The sequence below is a fragment of the Emydura macquarii genome, unplaced genomic scaffold (genome assembly GCF_026122565.2).
Source record: "Emydura macquarii macquarii isolate MOO-44397 ecotype Brisbane River unplaced genomic scaffold, CSIRO-AGI_Emac_v2 contig_2676, whole genome shotgun sequence".
Classification (NCBI taxonomy): Eukaryota; Metazoa; Chordata; order Testudines; family Chelidae; genus Emydura; species Emydura macquarii.
The window spans coordinates 51,639-78,235 of NW_027132813.1; the positions used below are offsets into that span (position 1 = coordinate 51,639).

A 26,597-nucleotide genomic window follows, 5' to 3' on the forward strand; every position below is an offset into this window, starting at 1 on the left:
AAAAGGCAAGACGCATCCTGAGGTCTCTGCCTATCCTCACATGAAGCACTCCATTCCACACGTGTGAGAGTGAGGGTCAACATGTACCTGGGCAGCCTGCTCCTATTTGTCAGCCTCTGCTGAAGCAAGGTGGCAGGCAGCCAGCCGCAAGTAGGTGGAAACACTCCAAGAGCTCACATCAGCTGCTGCTTTGGAGTCAGTGCAAAGAATTCTGGGGCATCTCTGAGGAGTTTGAGTGTGGGGATGATAGTGAAGTGGACTATGCCAGTGCCTCAGAGCAGAGAACTCCCAAGTGCGCTCTGACCTGAGCAAAAACTGCTAATTTGGGCAGATGTAACAGAAAAATCAGCCGCTGCAAGTAGTTGTTCTGGAAAGGCAGCGCCCAGGAAAGGGGGCAGGGTAAGGCAGGCAACACTACAGGGAAACATGGACCATCCATCAATTCAGATTAAAATGCCCTGGAAGCCTGTTATACTGAATTCCCTCCTCCCCCTTTAGTGCTTTCAAGGATGACGGGTGGGGCCCTTAAAACAGACTTTCCCTCTGCTACAGGGGTTCTTGTTTCAGGGGATGCACACAGACTAGACAGCTGCTCTGGGAGCATGGACAGACTACAGAAAAGTACGAGAGGGGGTAGAAAAAGTGGGTAAAGCCGCCAGCATCTTCACTCCCTTACCTCCTGCTTCATCAAACACTTGCCCAGTTCCGTGAGCTCTGCATTGGAAGGTGGGGTCACCTCTGTGGACATCATCTCATCATCTACAAAGCGAGGAAAAAGCGACTGCATGACCAGCTCCTTCCCTCGGGAAGGGTCTCACAGCAAGGCTAGCTCTAGAACTAGAGTTTAGTTGACACTGTGGGGTCACACCTCAGCACACCAGAGAAACACCTCAAAGCTAGTCTGTGTGGGTGAGAATGTCCTCCTAGCTAGGATGGAGGCCATGCAGATAGCCTCCCTCACCGGACACCCCAGCTCATCATATTGGGGTCAACTCCCACCATCCCATTCATGCCAATGAGGCCAGAATAACACCGTTTGGAGGAGGTGGCTTGCTTCATATGTTGGGGTGGAAAAGGCATCTTTGTACCCTAGAGGGAAGAGCCAGCTGAGAAGGGCTGGGAGGAGAAAGCCTCAGCACCACAGAACAAAGAATCATAGTTCCCCAGTGCCTGGGTTCCTGCAGAGCTGCCTGCAAAGTCAGCACAGGAAGCTAACTCACAAGGCTAGGACTGGGCCTCTGAAACCTAGAGAGGCTCCACCAGGGACGGGGCTGGAGACCCTGATCAGACACTGCACAGAGCCTCAGGTGAGAGCCAGCCTAAAGATGGGAAGCGTTTGCATGCACAGCAGTGGTGAGCAGATACAGCAGGGCAGCTTACTCACCATCTCCATCTGCAGCAGCAGAGCTGTTATGCTCAGCGGCACCCTTCTTTGAAACACAGCAAACAGCTACAAAGACAAGTACAGGTCAGAAGGACGGGGGAGACATCAGTACAGAGCCTGCTCGCCCTCATGGGGACCTGCTGCTTCGTCTCCCCCCAGAACTCCCCAAACTTTGTTCCCTGCACAACGGCTGAGGAACGCCAAATGCAACATTAAAGCCGGGAAGTGAAGCCCAAAGACTGGGCTAAATGGGAGGAAGGTTCAAGTGTCTCGGTCGCAGCGTTTTCCCCAAAACCTGCTGCCGCATCAGACTGGAGAGGGGGCTTCACAGAGTACATGACTGTCTCAGAAATCCTGAGCAGCAAAGAGGACACTGGACCAAGTTTATTCAGTTCCAGGGTCCTGTCTGCGGTGCAGCAACCAGAGGGCGAGGAAAATTAGGAAATGAATCACGCGATCAGGTTCTTACACCATCTTGTAATTCTTGTGTGAAAATAAATTTCCCCAAACTCTGGCCTGAAAGCTGCCCTGGGGTGTGTGAAAGCCTGGGAGCTAAATAAAGAGGAATGCAAAGGAAAGGGAGAGAGATGCTCTTGGGACAAGATGCTCTTCTCGTACTGGGGAGAGGTGATGTGATCACTAGCAACAAGATGATTATCTGGCCAGGCCCCTGACTCTGCACTCTGCTCCTGTAAGCGCCAATGCACTCGGGCTAACACCCCCAACCCCCACAAGGACAGACATCACATGTAACCCATCAGACTCCTGTCAAGAATTAAGCAAGATTCAAAGAAGCACTGGTCTTCTACCTGGATAAATAGAATAGTCAGAATTCTTACAGTTAATGCTAACAAAAAAACGTATTGGATGGAAAATTAAAACCTCCTGCTTCAGAGTGTAAATGGCTCTCTAGTGGGTATTAGATGAGACCTTCATGGTGGCAGTTTCTCTCTCATCTACTTTCCATTGCTGGCCACTACACCACAGGTCTGATGGAGTCTGGCAATTCCTGTGTTCCTGCCCAAGGCATGACTCCCCCCCTGCAACCAGCCTGTTTCACTTACTGATCAGATCCATGACTTCCCGGGTCAGCAGCCTGACCAGCTGCTCCTCAAGCATCTCCTGGGACTCAGGGTTGTCATCTGCTGTGTCCTCCTCACTGATAAGAAAAATAGGGTGGGGGAAGTTTAGGGGAGCACGGTGGGAGCATGGAGGTGGCATCTTAGCACGCTGGCTTTGCCTACATACATGGAGTGAATGACCCAGCTGGCCAAGCTTCTAGCCTGGACCATCGCCAAGAGTAACAGAAGAGGGGAGGGCAGAAACTTCTCTCACGACCAAAGAGTAACTGGGACCTTTGCTTCCCCAGTGAGGCAGGGAGAGACACTGTGGAGCTGAATGAGTCACCCCACTCAGCTCCACTGAAGACTCAGCATCAAGGGCGGTGGTGTCTCCCTTTCTGGGGTGTCTTCCCTCACAGCTCCGCGGGCGTGGAGAGAACAGTCACTTCTCAGGCAGCTGCTCACCAGCTCACCCTCTCCACTGACCACGAGCCCAAGGAGCTGCAGATCCTAGCCCAAGGCCCAGCATCACCCCCATTTTGGTTCCCTTTCCCTGGGGACGGAGGGCGGTCTCCTCTGCCCCAACCCCATCAGGAGGGCTGGACATGACTCTCTCTGGAGCTCATAGATGTTGCTACTGAAGGATTATTCCCTTCCCCAGTGCTGCCAGCTGGAGGCAAAAGGCCAGATGAGAGTCCCAAGCTGTGGTTCCCACCCCTTGCCTCCCCTTCAGTCCATGTCCCTTACCAAAGTAGACTCCGCTGGCTGATGACCTCCCATTTCTGGGACAGCCTCTGCAAAACACCAGACAGGATTCAATAACCTCAATGAGCCATGCCAGAAATGCTGTAGATAGTCCTGGACACCCATTCACCAGACCACAGGGCCAAAAGGGCAGGATTCTAGCCACCGGAGATGGCTCTGTGAACAACCTGGTCTCACTCAAAGGAGCTATAAATATACCTCTCCCCAGGCCCCACCCAGAACAGGGCAGGAGCCCAGTAAAAACTCCTTCCCCGCATGAACCCATTTGCAGATGTATTGCTTCCCGTGACCCCAGGCAGGATGGAGGATGCCATTTTAAAACTGCAGCCTCTGCACAGCACAACCTTGCATGGAGTGTGCGCGTGGGATTACTGCAACCCTGTTGGCCGATAGAGCAACCCCACTTGGGGCATGACCCATTGTTTGGGAACCACTGTCCTAGTGTTGGCTGGAAAGCTGGTGTAGCTGGGCTGGCTCTAGGAATCACAGAGCTAGGAAAGAGAGAGGGAGGGAGTGCAGACCCAGCGTTGCCCGGGGCTGAAAAGGCTACAGAGATTCAAATGACTGAAGACCACGGGGGGCTCACATCCCCAAGCCTGGAAATTCACAGCAAGAATCTGAGCTCTAACACACCAGCACAGGGGGTGCAACCGGGCAAGACGACGCCTGGAATCCCGACACTACATCCTGAAATGGCCAAAAGCAAATTTCTCGGTTCTGCTCCCTGTGTGATTGGGCTCTGGAGCCCTGCTACGGTTGAGGCGGGAGGGATGTCTCCACTCTGACACAGGAGCTCTGAGCCGTCACAGGAGCCAGAGGCACCAAGAGCCACTGAAAAAGCTGTTGCTTACCAGGTGGAGATAGGTAAACAGCGGTCCGAGCATAGGACAAATAAGGGTTTCGTAGTGCTCCGAGGGGCAGGAGAGAACCAATGGCTTCACAAACACACCTGCATGGGCTGGTTAAGGAAGTTATGCAGCACGGAAGTCTCATGTTAGGGAGAGCTGCCATGCACCAACACAGCTGACAACCACACAGCCTAGAGACCGTAGATCCCAGCATGCAAAGCTCCATTGCCTGTGTGGAAGAGCCCCATGTGTTCTGCTTCTTGGCTGAAACAGACTGACTGACTGACAACAACCAGCGAGCCATTCATACCAGACACCAAACGGCAGAGCAATGTTAGTGCTCAGGACGGTGCCAGCATTCGAGGTCAGAGCAGGAACCGCACAGAGGGCAGTGCACCAGGCTTCTCTCGCCCACCTTCCCAGCGGCTCTGAACTGGGTCATGGAGGCCCCACTTCTAGAGTGTGAGGGGAGTTCGGTCTCCCTGGCTGTTCAGCCCAGAAGGGAGACACATAGTGTCAACTGGTGTGGTACTTTTGAGATGTGGACAGCTGTGCCCTGGGAACTGAATGGAGCGCCCGGCTCATTTCACACAGTCAGTGGGAACCAGTCAGCAGATTACCCTCTTTCCAACCTCCTGAGTCATTTAGCTGCAAAGAATGTTGTAGGCTGAATACGTCAGCAGAGAGGTCCTTTTTTTTTTGCAACTTCCCAGGGCAATGCAACTTCTTTGCATGCAAAGCTGACGTCACTCTTTGCGGTGCCTTTCCCTGTGCATCTGCTCACATTCCCCGGAACAGAGGGGGACAGCCCAAGCTGCCATGTAAGGGAGGCAGAGGCAGGCTCCATTTAATTTGATCTACCTTCCCTACTCCCTCCTCTTGCCCAGCTTTAGAGAGGAGGAGGGGTGGCTGTGAAGCCAGTTTGGAAAGGGAGACCTCTGCCACGTTCTGTAGTAGTTGCTGGCCTGGCTTCAGCCACAGCCAAAGGATACGAAGCATGGGGCGCAGCCTGTAGTCGGGAATATTGTTGAGGTTAATGAAGGCTGAGTTGAGGAACTGGCTGGCTAGGCCTTCAACAGTATAGAAGTCTTGCTGCATTGATGGGCCGGCATTTCCCAGGATGTGGAAACTGCAATGAAAAGCCAGGTATAAATGAACTAAACTGCACAACAGAAGTGATGCCTTCAATGGTAGCAAAGGCCAGAAGTGCTCCACTCTGGAGATGTGCGTCACCTTGTGGTTATGTAAAGCTCAGAGGAAGTTTCATGGTGGGGTTCCTCTCCCAGGAATCTGCAGCGGGACCACCCCTGGAGCACCAATCATTTCCAAGTGCTGATGTTGCTAACCCCGAAATAGGCTACAAGCAGCAAACTAGGTCAGGGTATTACAGTGACAGTGAAAGAGTGATCAGGAGACCCACCCGTCTGAGATGCTCATCTGGCAGCTGCGCTCCAGGTACTTTCGGTGGGTTCCAGGAGCCCTCTATAGTTCAGCACTGCTCATGGTCACTTGGTTCTTAGAAAAACTGTAGTGCACACACATGGAAAGCTGTGTCTGCTAGCTGAGGTCAGAGTGCCATCCCTTTCCCCAGGATGGGCCACTCTGGGTTACATCTCATCAGTGACGGTGTGTGGGAGGTCTTACCAATTATCATAGAGGGTACAGAAGAAGCCCTGCATCCTTTCCAAGATGGTTTTGTAAACAGGAGAGTCATAAAGTTCCAGTAGAGGCTGCGGGAGGCCTGAAGGGAGAGGAAAATAAAATTCATCAACCAGACCCCAAACCCTCCTAATGGCACCTTCACGGGCAGCCCCAGTTCAGCAAGACTTGGCTGTTGGGAGAGCACCAAGATGCTCAGCAAGATCACATGGACCCAAGCAGTGAGGCTAGGAGCCAGTCAGCCCATTCACGGTACCCATCCCACGCACCCAACAGAACCCCCACCTCTAGGCAATTGCTGAATTCTAATGGGACGTACCCATGCTATGGAGGGGGCAGCTCTCGAAACTTAGGGAAATGCAGCAAATGCGTGTGCAACTTCCAACAGCTTTAGCCCCTCTGCACTGCTCCGGATTGGCTGACAGGGCCAGCCTTTCAAAGCAGGCCAGAAGAGAACCAGCCAGTTCTGCAACCCTTCTTCCAACAGCCCCTGCAGGCTCAATAGTCACCTTCTGTCCGGGGGGCTGGCCAGTCTCACTGGGTGCCCATTGTTAGTACCATGGTCTCATCTAGAGTCCCCAGCAGGGCCCCATTGTCCTAGGTGCTGTAACACACAGGAAGAACCAGTCCCTGCCCTGCAGAGCTTTCAGCCTAAAGAGAGGAAGGCAGATGGGGAGCAGAGGCACAGGAAGATGAAGTGACTTGACCGAGGTCACAGTGAATCAATGGGAGAGTCAGAAATTGAACCCTGATCTCCCGAGTTCCAATCCAGTTCCTTAACCCTTGGACCATCCAACACTTCATTTACTCGTGTGCCTGATACATTCCAAATCTACTGACTGAGGTTCTGAAATGCCTTAGAATGCCTGGAGGCTAACAGCAGGGCCAGACTGCAGGACTTCTATGGAGAATGCCCAGGTGGCAGGTTTCTGCTCTATGGCAGCAGCCAGTGTTGCTTTGGAACCAGGCTCTGGTTATGGGAGCACATAGACCCAGAAGTATGTACCCTGAAAAATCGATGCAGCTCATGAGCATACAAACATGAGTAGCACAGTCTCTCTTTTGGGAATGAGCTGCCAGGAAACAGTGATGTCCCCCAGCTGGGCTAGGGAGATGTGCTACCACTTCCTGCAGGTGAGCTGGGTAGGAGGGTTGATTCAGACTCTGCGAGATCAGAGGTTTAATAAAAGCTAATGAATTCAAGTCAGAGCAGAGAGCTGCACAGCTGGAAAGACACCAGACCCCTGGTTCCTTTCAATTTCAGCTGCTAGTATTAAATGCAGATGCCCCCTCCTGATAAGGCTGCCTACATGTCTTCCTCTGAAGAGGAGCTGGCTGTCTTTACCTAGGATGGCATTCTTCTCCACTTCCAGCATATCTAAAGCCTTTGCAAATGTTTCCCCCAGCTTTGCCACCATCTCTGGCATGTAGAGATTGTTGTGGGTCCTGAAAGAGAAGGGAGAGTGGTTTATACTCATGCAAGTCAAGCCCCTTTGCTGCTTGGCAGTGAGATCCTCCACCTTCAGCCTGTAAACAGCTCCTCAGTGGCTGAGGAAGGTGAGACCAAGCACTTGTGCATGGGATCCCCCTTCTCCACCTGGGAAAACATCAGGGAAGCTCATCCCCCAGAGACACGGAGAGACTCCCCCCTCCTGTCCTGGAGTTCCCAGCTGCCCTCTCACATTCCAACCCATTCACCCCACCCTTCTGGCAGCAAAGACTCTCAACAATTCCCCAGTCAACGCTGGCAACAGCTCGTTAGCTTGGCCAGAGAAGAGATTTAAAAACCCCACAGACATGAGTTCTGTTTCCAGCAAGATCTTCTGCACCTGATGCCACGGCAAAGGGAGAAGCTGTCCCAGCTCCAAAATACACACGCTGCCCCTCAGGGATGGGTCACAGTCCCCAGAGTGGCAGGCGGCACTGGAGGACCTCTAGGGAGCACAACATCCTTATATACACATGCTACAAGTGGCAGTGTGGCAGAGACACGTGCCCCCTGGACAATGCATCCGGCAGGGAAGAGTTCTGCATAATCAGGAGATAGCCACTCACTGTCAGCTCTCTATGATGGACCCCAATTCAGCCAAGGGTGGGTGGTTCTTTGCCATCCAGGCCAAAAAGGGTCCCTCACTAGCCAGAGTAGTGACTCTCAGAGCTTGTCTCAGCAGGGGGTGTCTCTCTCACCTACCTCTCTCCTTTGAGACCTCAGACCTTCACTCTGGGCGTCGACAGCTGCACACAGCATAAATCCTGCAGCCAAACGGCCCAACAGCCTCCTCCAAAACTGCAATGCCATTGTACCTGCTGCTAGAGGTGATCAAGGGCAACTCAGTATCTCCCCCTAGAGCAGCGTTTCCCAAAATGAGGGGCGCGCTCCCCTGGGGGGCGCGAAGGACTAGCTGGGGGCAGAGGGCACAGACAAGCCTCAATTGTTCTCTGGAGTCTCAGCTTTCATTTAAAAAAAAAAAAAAAAAAAAGCAAGTCTCTAGCTGCTACGATCATGAAGAAAACCTTCAAGACATGACTCAAGTACAAAAACATTCAGCAATCTCTGCCTGAGTTTGCAGAGAGCCTGAAACAATAACAGCTCTGAGGTGTGAATGATCCCATTCATTTCAATGAGTGCTAACACAGATACCAGTGAGGAGATTTGTAAGTCTACACAATCTACTGACTGACTATTCATTTTGGGTAGGCTTTCAACACCATGCAGTGGGGCTGAAAGGGGGCCATGACTGGTTTTACTTCCCTGAAAGGGGACTCAAGGCTTGTCTATATGAACAGTGAATCTGTGGCAAGCTGGGGTGTAAATCTCCCTTGCAGTAGACTGCCGCACACTAACAACAGGCATGAAACCTTGATGCCATGCACTAAAAGTTCCCTGGTGTGCTATGATCTAGGCCAGTTTGAAATGCAAACAGATCAAAGTGCACCACAGAACTTCTATTGCCAGGCAGCAGAGGCCACATGGGCATTTAGTGTGTGGCCGGCTACTGCGGGGTAGATTTACACCCCTGCTTGCTGAAAATTAAGTGTTTGTATAGACAAGGATTCGGTTCTCAAAAAAAAAAAAAAAAAAAGCTGGGAAATGCTGCCCTACAGGCTCAGAAAGCGCTACACACCTCTGTCAGAGACTTATGCAGTGCCTTGTGGCACAACCAGCCAAAGGGGCTTCATCATCTTTAAACAGTCACCTAGGGTGTGTCTCCAGCCTGTTTCATGCTAATAAAAGCTGGAGCAGAGGGATGTGTGGTTGGATGCTAAGCCATATCGTAGCACTCCAAACTCAGGACTACGGACTGGCCGTTAGTCCTGCGGGGTGGCTTCGGAACATTACTGGTCTGACCAAAGATGTTGTCTAGCCAGTCCTGTGAGGATTAGAGTATCACATCTCACAGCTCTCTGTCTCGGGTCCTATCTTAGAACAATTTCTTAAACTGGGAGTACAGCTGCATGAGTCAGAGTTTTACGCCAAAAGGGACCACGAAATCATGTAGTCTGACCTCCGGGATATCAGAGGCCAAGGCATGAGCTGATGCTCAGTCAGATAAAGGTCAATCTCCCCTGGCTAATGGCTTGGCAAAGCTACAGCAGTAGCTGAGGCTACATGAGGGGCTGATCTGCTGCTCCCCATGAAATCACAGACACTGTGCATGGTGGAATGCAGCCACTGTGTATGGCAAGATCAAAATTCTCAGCCCCACTTGTGATCAATGAACATAATCAAGGGGGCAAAGAGGCCTTTGGGGAATTCAGCACCAAATAAAACATGGAAAATGACATTCCAAATAGACACATTTATAATACAGGAAAGACACAGGGAAACGACATGACACAGGGCATGAGGGCTATATTTTCAGAGAAACAGTTACAGCTCTGCTCAACAGGCAAGGCACTGTCTCCAGCGTTGAGAGAGTTAGTCTTCTGGGCCAGAGGACGGGCCTTTCAGAGCCTCCCAGAAATCCATGTTGGGGGAAAAAAAAAATATAGTCAAGATGGATTCAGAAAGAGCCCTGTGGCTGTGCAGGGCACACGATAACCCTGTTTGGTCTGTTTCTAATGCAACATGAATAGATCCCAGGCACGGAAGATGTTGAGTGAGTCAATCTGTGCAGCTGCTGACTCCAGGAAACTGTGCTTCCGGGTAACTTCCCTTTCTCCAAAGTCAGAGATCATGTCCAAGGCCAGAGGGCACTGTTATTCAGGCTCAAACCCAGGAAGGAAATAAAGATAGCCATAAGCCAAAAGCAGCTGGATAAACTGAAATACCACAGAGGACGAGGGAAACTATTGGCCAACAAGCTGCAAGCAACATGTAATTAATGGAGCAATCTCAAGCCCATTCAACAAATATTCACACAACCAGCAAGACAGCAAGTTAGGTCAGGCACAAAAGAACTGGCCAGCTGAGGTTACAATACACTATCTATGCCCCTCAGCTTGCATGCTGACTGCCTTGGAGGAGCTACCCATTTACCATGTAAGCTGAGGAGCTTCATCTCCCTGAGAGCTTTCCCACATACTACTTACCTTAGTGCAGACCGAATGACTTATTTGTTTTCACAGCCTCTACTCCCAGCCATGGCACAAAGGCCCAGGCAAGAAACCCAGAGAAGGGTAAGCACAACCATTTACACTGGAGAACAGTCCCACACCACAGGGGCTTCTTTACTTACAGTTCAATTCAGCTGCTCAGGAGGCTTTGTGTGGCTGCCTCCCGCCGATCCAGTCGCTCTCAAGCTGCAGGAGCTCCCAGCCCCTAGCATAAGCCACTTCTACTCAGCAGCACATTAACCATGCAGGAGCTGGCTGATTCTCCCAGAGAGCTGGCCTGTTGGCACAGCGCTCTGAGCAGGGACTGATCCCAACAATAAGGCAGCTATTGTCCTGAACCTGCAATTGCCACTCAAGGCAGCCACACACATTCACATGGTCTTCTCCAGACCTCACAGCCCCTTGTGCCGTCCACATTAACAGATACCCTAGGAGACCAGTGCAGGGGAAATACATTCTGGGAGAGCAGAAACAACTCCAGAGAGAAGCACAACACAAGCTCTACCCTTTCCTGGCAGCTCCAGAGCTGCTCATGTACGGCTCTTTTTCAAATCTAGAGCAACCACAGAGAAATCCCTGCCTCCTGCATGCTGGGGGTGTCATAGAGAGTTGGGCCTCACCTCCCATGCTCAGCAAAGTAAGTTGCAAGGCTGGGGGCTGGTCACTTTCAATATCTCAACCATTCAATTCACCAGCACGGAGAACTCCATTGGGAAAGAGAGGGCGCCTTTGAGGATGGAATGCAAGCCACTCCAATATGTTCCAATCTGCTTCTCAGACATGCCTAAAACCGGTGGTCCCAACAGTACGCGACAGAAAAGTCTTATTGGTAACACTGGTGCATCACCCCAGAAAACAGCATAGGAGCCACTTCCACAGCACTAGCAACAAAGCATGTTATGTGCACATTCCTGTTAAGGAGTAGTCCTGGAGCTTCTGCTTCTTTAGAAACAATACAATGGGAGTTTGCTGACATACAAGGGTGGAATTTAGTTTTCCAGGCTTCTCACACAGGTATCCTAAATAAGCTAGGCATTGGCAGTGCGGTGACCGTGGGGGCGAACAGCTCACTCAGCCTCGGCCACCAACCTGCTTCAAGGATGGGGAATGCTCACTCGGACACTGATTTACTGGATTGTATCGATACGATGCCATGTAAACATTCACAGACAAAGTGCTCAGCACCCAGGAGACTCAACATGAGACCGCCTCGGCCTAGAGAGCTTACAACCTGCACAAGAACTGACCCATGGGATCTTCAAGCTTCACGAGTGAAAGGCAAATCTCATTTACCATGGCAGGCCCTGCCACATCAATAGCAACTGGACAGCTCAACATTGACAACAGGCTGAAGTGCTATCAACTGAAGCATCCTTATTTGCTTGAGTGGGTCAAGACTATATACGCCTCCCCTTCGCCCCCTTCACAATGGAAGCAGCACTGTCCTGATTTGGTCAATGACTCATTTTTGAAGTCCCTGGCTAGTCAGAGCCCTACATGGTCCTCACCCCATGGATCTGAATGCTGAAAAGCTACGTGGGGATTAAAAACACTTCCCACCTGCCAACTGCCACCCAGCTCCAGTGAGAGAAAGTGAAGAGGGGACAGTCTCCTACATGACACACATCACTGGCCAACACGTGGTTCAGAGCCAGCCGTGTCGGCAGCCACAGAGAATTCACCGAGGGGTAGCTCAGACAGCTGACACTCTCTGAAACACTGCATTGCTGGGGGAGGGAACTGCACAATTCAGAAATACTCCTCCCAACCTGAATGACCTTTATCTCACCTCAACCCCGGCCAATCTGCAGACACACGATGCAGACTCCCAGTGGGTACACGGAGAGGTGGCACTGCCAGGCACAGAAAGAGCCTTAGCGTGAGCCCCCATTGGTTTCAATGGCAGATCATGCTTCAGGCAGACAGAATTCACACTCAGCAATCAAAGAAGCTCAACTTAGTACTGGCGAGAGAACAAAGCAAATTCCCCCTGGACGCCATGAGAGCCGGCCCTGCTCTGGTGGTGACTGGAGAGGTGGCCTGGTGGGGGCTGAGGGCAGAGCAGAGATGTTAGTGGAGAAACACTTGGTTAGTCAGGGAAGCAGCTTTAGGTTGGACACATTTCCAGGCAGAAGTGGAGGTGGAGGAGGCAACCCCAGCCTGAGCTCCCATTGGCTGGAATGGAATCCCGTGGGCCAGGGCTGTGAGTGTGGAGAAGGCTCAGTTTCCCCAGTCCCATTCCCCGCTGAGAACAGCCAGGAGCAGGACTGGTGCAGGTGACCAAGCCTGTGCTCCCGTTGGCTTCAATGGGAGGACACGCTCAGAGCACACAACGTACATGGAAGTTTCACTTCAAGAGACTGTTTAGTCAGCACAACTGGCGTCACGTCAACTCGACCCACCTTATGAGAGCGAGCAAGTTGTCGAGAAGTTTCAGGACCTGCTCAGTGCAGGGGTTACGGTAGATCGGATTGCCGCTGGGCATGCACCCGATCACAAATCCTCCGGCCTTAGCCTCTTCCAGGGTAGTGGGCCAACGAGCCCGTTTCACAACTCCCAGAATGGTGTACACGCAAAAGCTTATCTACAGCAAAACAAAAGACATGGAGAGAACTCTTCTTAGCAAGGGCACAAGCAAAAGCAGCAGAAGGCCAGAGAGAACCCTCTCCCCCTGGCCCTTCTCCTGGGATGCTCAGTGGGATGGCACTCCGCTTGCCCAATTCTGAGGGGAACGTGCCCATGAGAAGATCCCACATGCTATCCTGATACCTTCCAGGGTTTGCAATAGCCCTTTGGCATGCAGAAGTAGCACAGGGGCTTGTTACTGGACCCAGTGTCAATGCAGAAGGTCTCGCGGAGTCCAAATGACTACGCGGGGCACCCTCTAAAAGGAAATGTTTAAGTCACCACTGTCTCAACTCCTGCACACATCATGAACTGACCAGAAGCTCCCTGTCCTTGCAACTGCCTAAAACTCCATTAGTGTCCATCACAAGCAGAGCCCTGCCATTGGCATTTCAACATCTGCCACAACCCCGAAGACAGCAACTATCAGTCTGTAGCGAGAACATCCTGCAGCTAGCAGCTCATACAACACAGGTTCCCAGCGAGTACTTGAGTTACACACCATGCCACACAGGCTCAGTCTCATGCTTTTTAGAGTGCTTCACGTGGGAATCGCAGATCACTGCGCCACATTACCCGAAGCATCCAACCTTAGCTCAGCTGCTTCCACAAAACAGACTGCTCCAAACAGAACCTGAGCTATACCAGGTATAAAGGTTTACAAAACCCCACGCGAGGGATACATCGAGACTCCTGCCTGATCAGGTTACAGATCATCTCAGAATTCTATATGTCACACAGGGAAGGGGGAACGGGAGACATGACCCTGCTGAGCCTGCTTCTCTTACGTGACCCACGTCCACCAGAGCTAGAGTCAGAAGCCATCCGCCATTCTGTAGCGTGAACGACGTGGTGATCTGGGTCCAACAAAAGGCGCATGTTTAGAACAGGTCTTGCACAAGGCCCTATCCAAAAGGCAGAATAGGTGAGCATGTGTCCGATGCAGAGGAATCACTTGCCACTTTCTGGAGACCGAGCCTCCCCAGGCAGTGGATACTCACTCTCGAGCGGTTCAGGCCACTGGGATCTTCCAGGATGGGATCAGTGATTTTGTTATCAGCACCCACGTAGGAGATGAATGCTTCAGGATCGGATAGGACTCTGAAGGGTGGAAACAAACAAGCCAGGGATTACCAGCAGCACTGCAGAACTTCAAGCCGAGTACGGCATTTGATGTCTCAGCACAGACCGTCAAAATTCCATTCACCAATCAGTCAATTCGTCTGAAAGGTGAACTCAAGGTGACCCTGGGAGGCAGCTGCCCCGAACAACTGCACTTAGCTTTCCCTTTCAGTTTAATGAAACAGGCCCCCATGCTGTTCACAAGGCCTCAACAACGCCAAGTGACCCGCAATCAGGACAGGCTGGTGGGAATGGCATGAACCCGAGCTGTAGTCTGCTTTTCTGAGTCGAGCTCTGCTGACTTGGCCCAGAATTGCAGAAGCAAGCCAACACATCCCTCTCCAAATATCCCCAGGCACAATCCACGCCCAACACCCCAGCCCAGAACCTCTTTCAAATCCATTAAGGAATATTCCAGAGAAGCCCTCTTGCACCTTCCAAAGCTCAGTGGTACTGCTGCGTGGCGGCTTCGCCAGGCAGAGGACAGCAACTTTGCTCACATGGCTTCTCCCAGAGGTAATGCAGGGGGCATTTTGACTCCCCTTTTTGCAGAGGTATGGAGCGTGCTGTGACCCCATCCCCTTCTCTGAGCTCTCGACATGTGCTGGTTAGATATACTCCACACCAGGCAGGTTTTTCCATCTCCTGGATTATAAGCAGGGACTCAAATGGTGGCCAAATTTCTTAAGAGTACAGAGGGCTTGTGGTTGGCAAATGCAGGAGGCCGCTAGGCACAAAGCCATGCTCCTCTGGTGCACATGTTCTCTACAGGCAGGCACATGCTAGCTCTGGAATCTCTGCCCCATCTTTAGCTGTAGCTCAGGAACAGTTAACAGGAACCCTGTACCTCTGCATCTCTTCAGAGAGCCACAGGCTGGCAACCGGAGACATGAGCTCCTCCAGGAAAACCTTCTGCCGCTGGTAGTCCTTGAACTGGTTGCTGATGAGGACCAGGGCCTCCATGAGGGCACACTTCTCCATCTGCGTCAGGAGCAGCTCGTTGGACAGCAGCTGCTTCACGTGGTTATACAGCATCTCAAAGTTAGGCTGGAACAAAGCCCGCAGCAGGACACGGTCACTCACCCACTTGGCCTAGGGATACCTGTCTGGTGCTGCTGCACTCACTTTTGGGGGGCAGAGACAGACTGGTACATATTCCCACACACAAGATGCAGGAAATAGCTGGACAAATGGGGCCTGTTCTGATCTTCCTTGTCCCCCTCAAGGGCTCACTTGCCTGCCCTGATCTTTCAAACCTCTTCCTTCAGCCTGACAGAGCCTTGTTTCTACCCTGCCCCTCTATCTCCCTTCCTCCCCCAGGTTACTCCAACAACCTCCACTGCCTGTGGTAAATAATGTTTGAGGTCAGGATAGATACTGCTGCTCCAGCTGATTGTACCATGGCAGCATGTTCTAAACCCCAAATCGCTCTAGTCCTCCATGGATGGCAAGGAAGTGAGCTGGTCTCTGGGCACTCAAATGTCAAAGTCCAGGACTTTCCAGCTCTCTGCTCCCACCCTTGTGAGTCTAACCAAAAAGACCCGAATGTCCAAGCAAACAGGCTATCCTCACTGCAGCGGTTCAGTTTTCACTTGCCCACTCTACTAACAAATCAAGCGTCAAGGAAGAAGCACACAAGCCAGTACAAGCATCAAGGAATGTCCACTGCCTTTGTGATGGATGATGACAAACCCCTCTTCCTTGGCGGCTGTGCCGAAATCCTCAATGACCCCAATTAGCACCTTCAAAGCAGCAGCTTGTGTTTCGCCACAAAGTGGAGACTCATCTGTAGCCACAAAGTGAGTGACAGCTGCTATGCCTCCAGGACATGAAGGGTTCCTCCAGAAGAGCAGAATGTCATCCATTATCCTTCGAACCACCAGTTTCCTGCCTTAAACAGGTTGACAATGCCCCCTAACAATCTCATATCGGCAATGTTGGAGCCAAGAGCCCAGAATTGCCAGTAGTCTGTGGGCTTGCTGGTTAAGCAAAGCTAGTAGAAGAGACTAACCTGGTGGGATCAAAGAGAGAGTGACCAGTGTTTATATTCTCTTCTATGCTCCCCGAATGGCTCCTTCACATCCTTTCTCCTGACCCACTTCTGATGCAAGATCTAAGAGATCAGCCAGGGCTAATGGCTTCAACTAAGTGGACAACTGATATTACAATATATAAAATATAGCAAGTGTGTCTATAAAATGGTTATAGACTTGAATGTCTCCTTTCCCCATTTCAGATGTTGATCAGCATCTTAGATTGTAAATTGTGGGGCTGGGACTGTGCCTTACTGTATATCTGCACAGGGCCAGCACAACAGGGTCTAGGTACAGACCAGAGCCTGTGTGTGCTACTGCAATTTACTTAAAAAAATCACTATCACTCAAGAAAGCTGCTTGGTTATCTGTGCAGCAGAAATATCTCTGCTCTAAAGTCACATCCACGTAAAAATAAGGAGAGTCTTCCTGGAAAAATAAGAAGGGATTGATGCACAGGAAGTGAAGAAATGCAGCTGAAGATGGGGCAGTGGCTCCCTGGAAGAGAGTTTTGTGTACGTACCAGGACAAGCTGAGGATAGTCCCGACACATCTTTATGATTGAGGAGCATGCATGTCTTCTCACATTCTTCACTGCACGAGTTCTTGGGGCCTGGACAGACAACAAAATTCAGGGTCAAGCTACAAAATCCAGACAGACGCAAGGCCTTCTCCCCAGGGCCAAATCCACTAACATACTTTTCTGAGCTGTGGACATCAGGGTTCAGTTGATGGCCAATTCCTAGAGGAGTCACTGCAAGCCAAAACCACTGGACTCCAATTCAACTCCTGGGATGAAAATGCAACTAATCTATTGTGCTACAGTTCCCAGCATGTACCCTGGGGTAGCAGCCATACCAACACCAACCACAGCCACACACACGCCAACCACTGAAGGGTATGCTTGGCTAGCGAGTGAAATTCACTCCCAAGTAGAGGTCTCCTACACAAATACCCAAGTGGATTATATCCTGGACTGTTTCATGGAGGTGAATTTCACACTAAATGCCTCCCAAGCTTCCATCAGCCAAGGCTTATTGGCTAAGACAGTGAAGAGGGGATTTAAGTGTCTAGGTACCCAAGGACAGGTTTGTGATTGAGAAGTGAATTGCAGTGCAATTTTAAACTCTGTCTCAGGCCTCAGTGTGCCTCTCAAAGAGGACACACCAGAAGCAAGTACTAGAGTTAAGGCTAAGATTTTGTCACAGTTATTTTTAGAAAAGTCACAGACACATCATGGCCAGTGCACACAAATGCACAGGCACTCTTGACCTATCTGTGACTTTTATTAAAAATAATGGGGGGAGGGGAAGGCTGTGGGCATCACTGAAGTCCTAGCCCCACTGAGGGAGGGGGAGGGCCCAGCAATCATAGCCAGCCCGGTCCCCTCAGCTCTGGGGTTCCAAGCTCCCCCTTGGTAGCTCAGGGCTCTAGTGTCCACTTCTGCCCGCAGCTGGAGTCTGTGGGGTTTGTCAGCTGAGGCTGTGGCTGAAGGCTGTAGGGTCCTCCACCACCCATGGCAGGCCTGGGCTGCGGGGTCCCCTGCAGTGGCTGAGAGCTGTGGGGGGGATCCCTGTCATCACTGGGTCTCTGCTGCCCACAGTGGCTGGGGGGTTCCTATGGTGGCGGCAGTTGGGGGTTAGGGAGGGCCTCTGCCAGCAGTGGCTTGGACCTGGGTCCCTCCACGGCAACTGAGAACTGCCCCCCTTGCTGAGAGCTCTGGGACCCTCGCCGCCCGTGGTGGCTGAGAGCTCCCTGCAACCGCCAGAAACTGACAGCTTCAGCCCTGCTGCCCGGGGCAGAAGCTGAAGAGCATAATTTCACAGAGGTCTCTGGAAATCACGGAATCTGTAACTTCCGCTACCTCCGTGACAGAATCACAGCCTTAACTAAAGCATTTTGTGGCCAAGTAGTATGGACTTACCTTACTCTCTTCTATAACTTCAAAAGTGACAGAGGTGAATAGCTGTGGGACAAGGAAAGAGTCAGTCATTCGCCAACATCTGGCATTCACTCTGGAACACTAGGCACAAGGATCTTGGTGTGACTTCACCAAGCCAGTGGAAACTCCTTTATTGAGGAGGGGATGAATTCCCAGTGCACTGAGGCCTTGATATAAGATAAAGCTTTTATTGAGACAGAGTGTGTCATTGAGTGGTTGGAGTCTAGGGCTGGGAATCGAGAAATCCAGGTTATCTGACTCCTCCACTGATTCCCTCCATCTTTGGGCAAGTCACTTCACTTCAGTGCTTCAGTTTTAATCCCATTTCTAAAAGGTGGGATAATTTCTCTTGTAGGAGCGTCATGAGGATTAGCTAAAATATGTAAGGGCCATGTGGTACTAATACTCCACTCAGAGGCTATCTGATTAAAGAGTATTCTACAGCAGAAGTTCTCAACTGGGGGTCCACAGCCCCCTGAGGGTCCGTGCGCCATTTCAAGGGGTCTGCGAGCAGAAGCCCCCAACCCTGCACCTGCCAGGCTCTAGAATTTTTATAACATGTTGGGGGGCCTCAAAGAAAAAGGTTGAGAAGCCCTGGTCTATACCTTGGAGAGGACTTGGGGTAGATACTCTGGCCTGTAGGTGACAAATGGGAAGAGTGCAGAGACATTGGTGAGCACACAGGACAAGATGAGAGGATCCTTTGTTTCAAAGTTCAGGACAAGCTGCAGCAGCTCTATGCCATCATTCACTGGGATCTCCTGCAAGGACAAAATGGGAAGAGGAAAGAAAGCAACAGTGAGAGATGTGACATGTAGCCAGCACTCCAATGTCTCCTCCCAGGATCTGACCAGGGAGCTGCTGTGTTGAACAGCACACTTGGGTGAAGTCTTCCATTTCTCAAGTGGGTGAAAAGTGGCAAAGCTTATTTTAACCCACGTGCCTGTTATGTGAAATTGCTGCTGGAAGAAAGAGGGAACAGAGAGCATCACCATCTCTATGGATGTCACAACCCGAGGTTCCTACTCTTACTGACTCTCGAAGGTGTCCACTTCCACCCATCTCTTCCCCAGCTCTCCTTTTGCCTCCTGTCTAACAAGTTTCAGGCTTAACCAGCCCGCACACAACCACCCTTGCAATTCTTCGCTGTGACTGGAATGACAAGCTAAAGTGCCCAAGCAGCCCAACTCTGATTAAAAATTGGTCAGTCCCTAAATGGCTAATAAAGATCATGTGATTTGTGATTTTCCAGCTGCTGCACTGCAAACAGCAGAGAGAAGCTGCATTTTTCTCATCTTTTGCTGTTTACATTTCTCTCCCACTGGGTGTGCAATAAACAGAATCTGATTTGAATAATAAAATCTGAGCACTACCATTTAAAACAGACTCTTTCTTCCAACAATACAGGCTGCTGTGAATAAATCACCTGGGACCCTAATCACTGCACTGGCTCCTCACTAAATAGTGCATAGATCCAAAGCACTTTTCTGACATTCAAAGCTCCAGTGGGACTGGCCCGACCTACCTAACAAGATCACCACTCCCAAATGCAACTATGACCTCACTCAACAGCTGTAGTTTCAGCGCTACTGTATTTTGCTGTTGCAAGCTAGCACTTTTTTCTACATTCTGTATGAAGGGCAACATAGCCAGCAAACTCCCATGTCAATCAAAAACAAAGAAACCTTGAAAACAGAGGTTAGAGGGTATGTACTTCCTTATCCAGTGTCCGGAACATCTGGCTGATGATGCTCTCCGAAAAGAAAGTCATAGCATCCCACTGTACAAAGGAAGGAGAGAAGATGGAGCAGAGACCTTCCCCAGTCTTAGCTGTGAGTGGAGAGAAAAGAAGAGAAGATCGTTGGCGCTCCTGTGACACTGGAGAAGTCTAGCTTCCCCTTTCCTCTCAAGCACAATGCCAGCCTGGAAAGCCCTCAGGGAAACCTTACTGGATGTTTTAACTACCCATTAATGAGTGCTTCTGTCCTTTCCTTCTATTCCCTTTGCCAGTAGGGGGAAGGTTTCTGGCAGGCAAGCGCAGGAGGTACTAAATGGTATTCAAAGACTGTTTGTTTTGTCATTGAGGCGGAGGCTTCTGAATCACAAACAACATCCCTGAGACACAAGAGGAAGTGCTTCCAACAAACCATGGCAGAAGGAAAACAAAGGAAGGGGCTGAATGCCCAGGCTTGGCACCAATGGCACCTGGAAAAGGACCTCAACTAAATGGGGCTTTAAAGGCAGCAAGTGGCCTGCGTGGAGAAGCGATAACAGTGACAGAGTCCTTTGCGAGGCAGATATGTTTGGATTTCTCAGGACAGAGATTGGCCAGATTTTAGAGGGAAGACAAATCCAGTCAAGTCTGGCCTTTCGGTTTGAAATTGTTTTCATGGGAAAGTGACCCATCTTCCATTTAGATACAAGTGAGAGGAACCAGGGAAGGGAAGGAGCTTTCCTGTCAGCCACATGTTCCGGACCAGGGGCTATTTCAGTAAGCAGTGAGGGATTTTTCCTGCAGAGACCTTGGAAAGCCTGACTTGGAACCCTGGACAATCTTAAGAGAGGTGGCTTCAAAAGACACACACAAAAACTTGTTTTGGGCTCCAACAGGAGTCTGAGCCTCTTGTCTCTCCTGTTCTTCAGGCAACTTACAGTTCATGAGTCCAATATCAACAGGAGCTGCCAGCTGGTACTTCAGCCACTCCCCGGCCATCTGGAAGCCAGTCCTTGGGTCCAGGCGACAGGCCATCCTCATCACCTCCCCCTGCTGGGCACGGAAAGCTGCCAAGAGAATTGGAGTCCGGTTCAGATATTAGAAATGGCTCTCCCCTCAGGGTCGCTCTTCACCTTTCCAAAGCTGGGAACATCTGCGGCTGCTGCTTTGGCAGTGGAGTTGTGCAGGGTGAGCTCAAATATCCTGGTGATAGATTAACTAGTAGGATAGCACGGGTCAGAACAGCTTTACTTTGGGAAATAAAATTTAATGCCTTAGCTAAACCCTCCCTTCTTCAGGATCCTTGCCTCCAGGCCTGGTTCCTGTCCAAGTCATTGTGTACAGTCAGTTTCATTCCCCTTATTACCCTGGATGTCTGACTGAGGAAGCATTTTCCTCAGACACCAAGTAATTAAGGCTCAGCAAAGCCTTCCTCTTGGCCAGCAGGTGGAAAGCAGAACTGAACTCCTGGGCTGCCATAGGAGAATGCCAAGAAGTTCACCAAGCACAAAACAAGCAGGAAGAGCTGGGGCAGCAATGTGAGCAAGTGAAGCCCATTGCCGAGCTGAGGGGGCAAGCATTATGCTAGACTAGGAACCCCCAGCTCTGTGAGAGAGAGGGGAAGACTGCAAACCTCAGACAGAGGTAGCAGGAGGTCCCCGGTGACTTACAGTTGAAGAAGGCATTGAAGTCCTCATCACTGTCGAAGTCAAAGCGAGAGTACTCACAACTGGGGCTGTCTGTTTTAGAGGGGAAGCCCACCTGGAAAAGAGAAGGGATTTGGTGAGGGAGGGAGTGGAGAAATTACCAACCTCTGCCTAAGCATCAGGTCCAAGGGGGCTCATACTATGGGAAAAGCTAAAGAACTGTAAGCTTCCAGTCAGGACTGCTACCCTGCAGCCTGGAGATGATGCTCTACTACACTGCTGTGTCAAAATACCCAGCTTCTCCACCATTACCAGGATGGAACATTCACCTAGGCACCACCTGCTCATATTCAGCAGAGCAGAGCTCCTCCATACCTTCACTAGGTTAGTCATAGATGCACGAAGGTACTTGGGGATCATAGCCAACAGCAGAGGGTCACGGGACAGGACTTCATGCCGAAAGAGGGCTCCCCAGGTGATCTGAGTGGAAGAGCGCAGGAACTGGGGGGAAAAAGAAGGAGAAAGAACAAAAGTTTCAACAGGGTTGGGCTCTCTGGTGCAGAAGCTTGAATCTTTGTGCTAAAAGGGCAATGGCAAGCTACAATGACCCCCCAATCCAGGCCATGCACCTTCCAGGCTTAGCCAAAACTGCCAAGCTACACTAGACTTAAGACCAAACGGGAAAGAGTCTCCCACCAAGCAAATACCAGGGTTTGCTCCAGCCTCTGAGACTTCTGCTCTCCACTAACAATCTGTCAGGCTATGCTGTGCTGGGACACTGGATGGCAGTGCAGCACAGACCACATTGCTGTCCATATTTTCAGAGGAGAAAATGGAGAGGTTGAAAAACAGGCTGGCTCTTGGAAAACGTAGCAGACATGAGCAGATTCCCTCTGCAGCAGGAGAGACACAGCCTCCGACATTAACTGCACACACTGCACTCAGAGCCGCCTCTTCCTTTCACCTACCTGGCTGGGATGGGTTGTGAAAGCTAGAAACGAGTCCAGGTATTTCCCAAGGTTGGCTGGTGTGTCCACGTCAGAATCCGAGCCCTGTTAAGAGAAGATGGGTGGCAGCACCATTTGGAAACCAGAAGCACAAGGTGCTAGAGACAGACAAGCCAGAGCATAAGAGCTAAAAAATAGCTGTGTGCTGAAACTGCTGCAGCTCAAGGAGCACCAAGTTCCCATAACCTGCACTGGAGGTGCCAAGGGGACAGTGGCCACGCTCAGGAGAAAAGGATGGACTCTGAGCAGCTTGGAAACAGTTATAACCACTCCACAACACCCAATCCATCATGAGGCATTCACTTGGGGGGCAGGGAAAGGGCAGGATGACCTGACCACCCCAGAAATGGAAGGAAAAAGGAGACCAGAGATGTAGCAATTCTTTCTGCGACCTAGTGCTGTCTTGAGTGCTCCCTTCCCTGGAGCTCTTCTTCTCAGGATTTCCCTTGCAGCATAGCTTTCTGTGGGGTTTCCTGTCACTTGCCACCCCTGGAGGGTGCCACTCACAGCAGGCTTTGCTAAGGATTAATAGCCAAGGTTGCCCTCCCTCATAACAGTGAGTGAAATCAGCTGGCACGCACCCTAGCCTGAGGTAGTTAAACTTCCTATAGCGAGAGCTGTCCCTAGGGTATGGAGAATCAGGGTGACCGCCCCCATGCTACAACACCGTGATGATGTGTTACAGCTCTTTGCACGCACCCATCAGTGAACCCCTTCCTCGCCCCCACCCCGTGGGAGAGGGAGAGTCTGTGCTGCAGTGTGCCTACGCTGTGTCCCCCGCACACGTCACTGACGGTTCAACAACCGCCCCCTGCATGCTTCCCTCGCTCACCCAGACCCAGTGGCAGGAGCAGCTCAGCTTGGCCGTGATCTGCAGCCCGTGCAAATCGAGGCCAGGTGTGCACTGCTGCCAGTCAGTCATCCCCGGTGACCGTGGGAAGGAATGTGATTTTCCCTGGGCCCCGCACCCCCAGGGACGGCCCTGCCTATAGCTGCTTCTTGTTAAGTCTAGCTTCTCAAGTGGTTTAAGATTTTCCTTCCTCCCCAATCCCTTTTGAGTTTACTCCATCACACAGTTTCTCTGCAACCTGCTGAATTGGTCTTTCCATAAACATTCTCCAGCCTCCCTTGATATATGACCACTCTTGATAAACTCCCTCTTTGGCGCAGTCAGAGGAAAATCCAAAATTCGAAGTTCCTAGTACATCCCTAGAAGAGTTGGCAGCAAACATTTTCCAGGTTTCACTGCATGCAAGGCCCTTTCTGTTCCCTCCACTGTTAAGGGGAAAGAAGTGGAGCTGTCCACATCAATGGTACAAACTAGAATCATGGAATCCATGGTATCCATACTCGGTCATCCCTGTGAAAGACAGCTTTATCAGAACTGCTTCCAGTGTTTGTAGAGGACTCACCACTAATGCGCACAGCTGACTGCCCAAAGCGCACAAGACCTGGCAAAGTCTCTTCAAGAAAACATAATGCTTCTCTACCAGACCTTCTCCATCTGCTGTCCTGGAAGGGAGGGAGAAGGGAAAGGGCAGGTCAGGATTATGCATGCTGTAGTAAATTGGGATGGGTTGGGTTCCCTTCACCATTACTGAAGTTATTGGAATAAGGGGATCCAACCAAGATTAGATGTATTTCTAGTCTAAACCCTTTGGACTTTCTCCCAGTACCTCCTGATCGGTCTCAGGCCAAAAGAAAAGGGTTTGGGAAGTTGGGAGTTACCCTGAGCAGCTTCTTTTTAAATCATGGGGCTCAGGAAAACCGTTGGCTTTTCAAGTTTTGGAGAAGTAACACTTTCTACCCTCCCCTGCTCCAACGCCTGCTTGCTGCAGTCAGGCCAGACCATAACTGCACACTGTCCACATTCAGGATTTGTGCACAGCAATGATTTGATAGGCAGCACTTGATGGTACGAGGCTGAGCACTCTATCCATCCTTGAGCCAAAGCTGTGACGGGAACAGGTGCTGAGATCAATTTTAGTTTTGCAGCTTTGGGGCGGGGAGATACTTATTAATACAGGCCAGCCGCAGCCAGTTTCCACTTAAGGCCACGATGTGCTCCCACAGCAGCTAGAACAGTACTCACTGGGCAGCAGAGAGTATGTAGTGCATGGCAACATCTCCAAATAAGACCATCAGGGGCTTCCGATCCTCCAGCTTCCCCTAAACATAAAGGGAAGGAAACACGGGTCAAAACACTTGACTGCCAACACTCATCTCATCAGTGAGGGGGCTGACAGGTCACTACCTGCGCTACCATTTGAGGACTTGCATTTTGTTCTGCTCAGTGGTGGAATGTAACAAGAAACTAAAGAACTCGTGGAGTTTAAAGGTGTTTTCTCCAGCAACCCCTTTGGGTGCCTTCAACCGAAAAACTGGTCCTTATAGGCCTATTTCTTCTTCCACTGCATACTGGCTTGTTGCTGCAGGGCAGCTGGACTGGTTTGTTATGCAGGGTTGCTTGTGAGCACTGAGCTTGTGCCACTGATCTGGGATAAACACACCCTGGGTGGGCATGGCAGCAGAACATACAGGGCACATCTCTATGGTGCTGTTTCAGCAAAAACCTACTAGGTTCTTATGGCTGGATGGCAATACCCCAACATTCTTCTGCAGTAAAGAGCACTGGGAACAGCAGGGGTTAACAATGAGCTAACATTATTTGTTCAAGCAGAGATTTGAAACTTCAAAGCTGTATGGACGGGCAGACAGACAAAATAGGGCCTGGATGGATTCCAGAAACTGCTCTGCCCATTGTCTTGGGGAAGCATCCACTCAAGTCACTCAGGAGCCCAGGCAGCCAAAGGGGCAGGTGACTTTTCATTGCTTAGATAAAGGAGTAACATTACCATTGCTCAACATGATAAACCCAGAGTGAGGGGGGAATGCGGAGGGCAGGAGGGGTCAGTGAGGAGATTAGGGAGGGTCATGAGGAGGAACTCACTTTCCTGCTGACAGCGATCAGAAGGCACTCTGCTGCTCCCACTTGGAGCTCAGGTTCATTCAGGAGCAAGCACAACATCTCCAGAAGTTTGCAGTTATCTGCTGTGATGTGGCTCATAGCCACCCAGTCAATGTAGCCCGCCAGGGTGTTAAGTGCTGCTATCCCAACACGGCAGTTTGCCTGGGCCTGTAAGGAGACCGTAATCAACAGTTCAGAGCCAGAGCAGCTTTCTACAGAAACACTCTCAGTGCAGAGCTTTGCCTCTGGCCAAGATGCAGAGCAATCCATGTCTTGGTCACAGCTGACTTCTCCATGCATTACATGACAGCAACTACTTTCTGATGTGCCCTTCTCTGGGAAAGTAACTGAGGTGGTAGGGGATGGAGAGCAAAGTCCTCAGGCTAAAAACATCAGTTCTGAAGGGGGTTATTCTCTGCCTGCAGCCCTAACATTTCCTCTCTTTCCTCCCAAGGCAGGGCTGCTTGAAATGAGCCGTTTCCTCCTTTCCACCCTGTTAGGTAATTAATCAAAGTATAAATAGCAACTTGGAGGCTGCGGCATGGAAACCCGAGTCTGGTTCTAACCAGCCTCAGTCTGCACTGCCTCCCCTGGCCGTACCCACCTTTGGCTCCTGAGCCAGGTCAGTCTTCTGGAAAAGAAAACAAGAGACAGTAAGCGAGCTGCTGTCATGCACATCTCCTCCCAGCCACTGCTGGGCAGTCCGTGGCTCATTCAAAGAGGGTGCAGCCACGAGAAGCATCAGTAAACATATACCCCGTGAAAGAGGCTGCAATACATTTTCCAGCTCGAGACACTCCCCCAGCCATTGCAACCACTTCCCCAGGACTTTCCACTAGAAGTTAAGCCACAGTTTCCCTTATCTGAAAGAAGACGTTCCAGGCAGCTGGTTCCTCTGCATGTGTGTGGGTGGGTTCAAATACTTCCTTGAAACTTCCAAGGAAGAAGATGCCTTTGTCCTTTTACAGCATCTTACATTCAAGGATCATAGCCTCTGGGAAGCATTGGTGGCCTCATTTTAATGAAACTAATGCTTAGAAAGGAGAAGTGACTTGACCAAGATCACAAAGCAAGCCACTGGCAGAGCTAGGAACGGAACCCGGGAGTCCTGACTTCCAGTCCTCAGCTCTAACTGCTTAACAGCAACAATGCACTGTGTGTGCCATCTTATAGCCTAAATTTATGCAACATCAGAGTCTGATCTGAGTAGATGCTCTGTTTTTCTGGATGCAAAGAAATTGCAAGTGTCATGCTGGCTGGATTGGG

The 26,597-nt window shown here is 50.8% G+C and overlaps 1 protein-coding gene across 3 annotated transcripts in view; it reads right to left on the reverse strand.

The window, feature by feature from the left end:
- Positions 1 to 26,597, reverse strand: part of XPO5 (exportin 5) — a 35,282-nt gene that overhangs the window by 2,849 nt on the left and 5,836 nt on the right. For all 3 annotated transcript variants that reach the window (XM_067564700.1, XM_067564699.1, XM_067564701.1), the window contains 23 exons: positions 25,936 to 25,962; positions 25,314 to 25,499; positions 24,456 to 24,532; positions 23,776 to 23,875; positions 22,325 to 22,408; positions 21,732 to 21,857; positions 21,381 to 21,471; positions 20,649 to 20,777; positions 19,711 to 19,826; positions 18,602 to 18,757; positions 17,979 to 18,020; positions 16,578 to 16,667; positions 14,869 to 15,068; positions 13,901 to 14,000; positions 12,677 to 12,858; positions 7,063 to 7,163; positions 5,703 to 5,799; positions 5,051 to 5,187; positions 4,062 to 4,159; positions 3,193 to 3,239; positions 2,449 to 2,543; positions 1,385 to 1,450; positions 677 to 759 (listed from right to left, as the gene is read on the reverse strand). In XM_067564700.1, the coding sequence (XP_067420801.1) occupies positions 677 to 759; positions 1,385 to 1,450; positions 2,449 to 2,543; positions 3,193 to 3,239; positions 4,062 to 4,159; positions 5,051 to 5,187; positions 5,703 to 5,799; positions 7,063 to 7,163; positions 12,677 to 12,858; positions 13,901 to 14,000; positions 14,869 to 15,068; positions 16,578 to 16,667; positions 17,979 to 18,020; positions 18,602 to 18,757; positions 19,711 to 19,826; positions 20,649 to 20,777; positions 21,381 to 21,471; positions 21,732 to 21,857; positions 22,325 to 22,408; positions 23,776 to 23,875; positions 24,456 to 24,532; positions 25,314 to 25,499; positions 25,936 to 25,962 (2,430 nt within the window). The remainder of the gene's footprint in view (positions 1 to 676; positions 760 to 1,384; positions 1,451 to 2,448; positions 2,544 to 3,192; positions 3,240 to 4,061; positions 4,160 to 5,050; positions 5,188 to 5,702; positions 5,800 to 7,062; positions 7,164 to 12,676; positions 12,859 to 13,900; positions 14,001 to 14,868; positions 15,069 to 16,577; positions 16,668 to 17,978; positions 18,021 to 18,601; positions 18,758 to 19,710; positions 19,827 to 20,648; positions 20,778 to 21,380; positions 21,472 to 21,731; positions 21,858 to 22,324; positions 22,409 to 23,775; positions 23,876 to 24,455; positions 24,533 to 25,313; positions 25,500 to 25,935; positions 25,963 to 26,597) is intronic.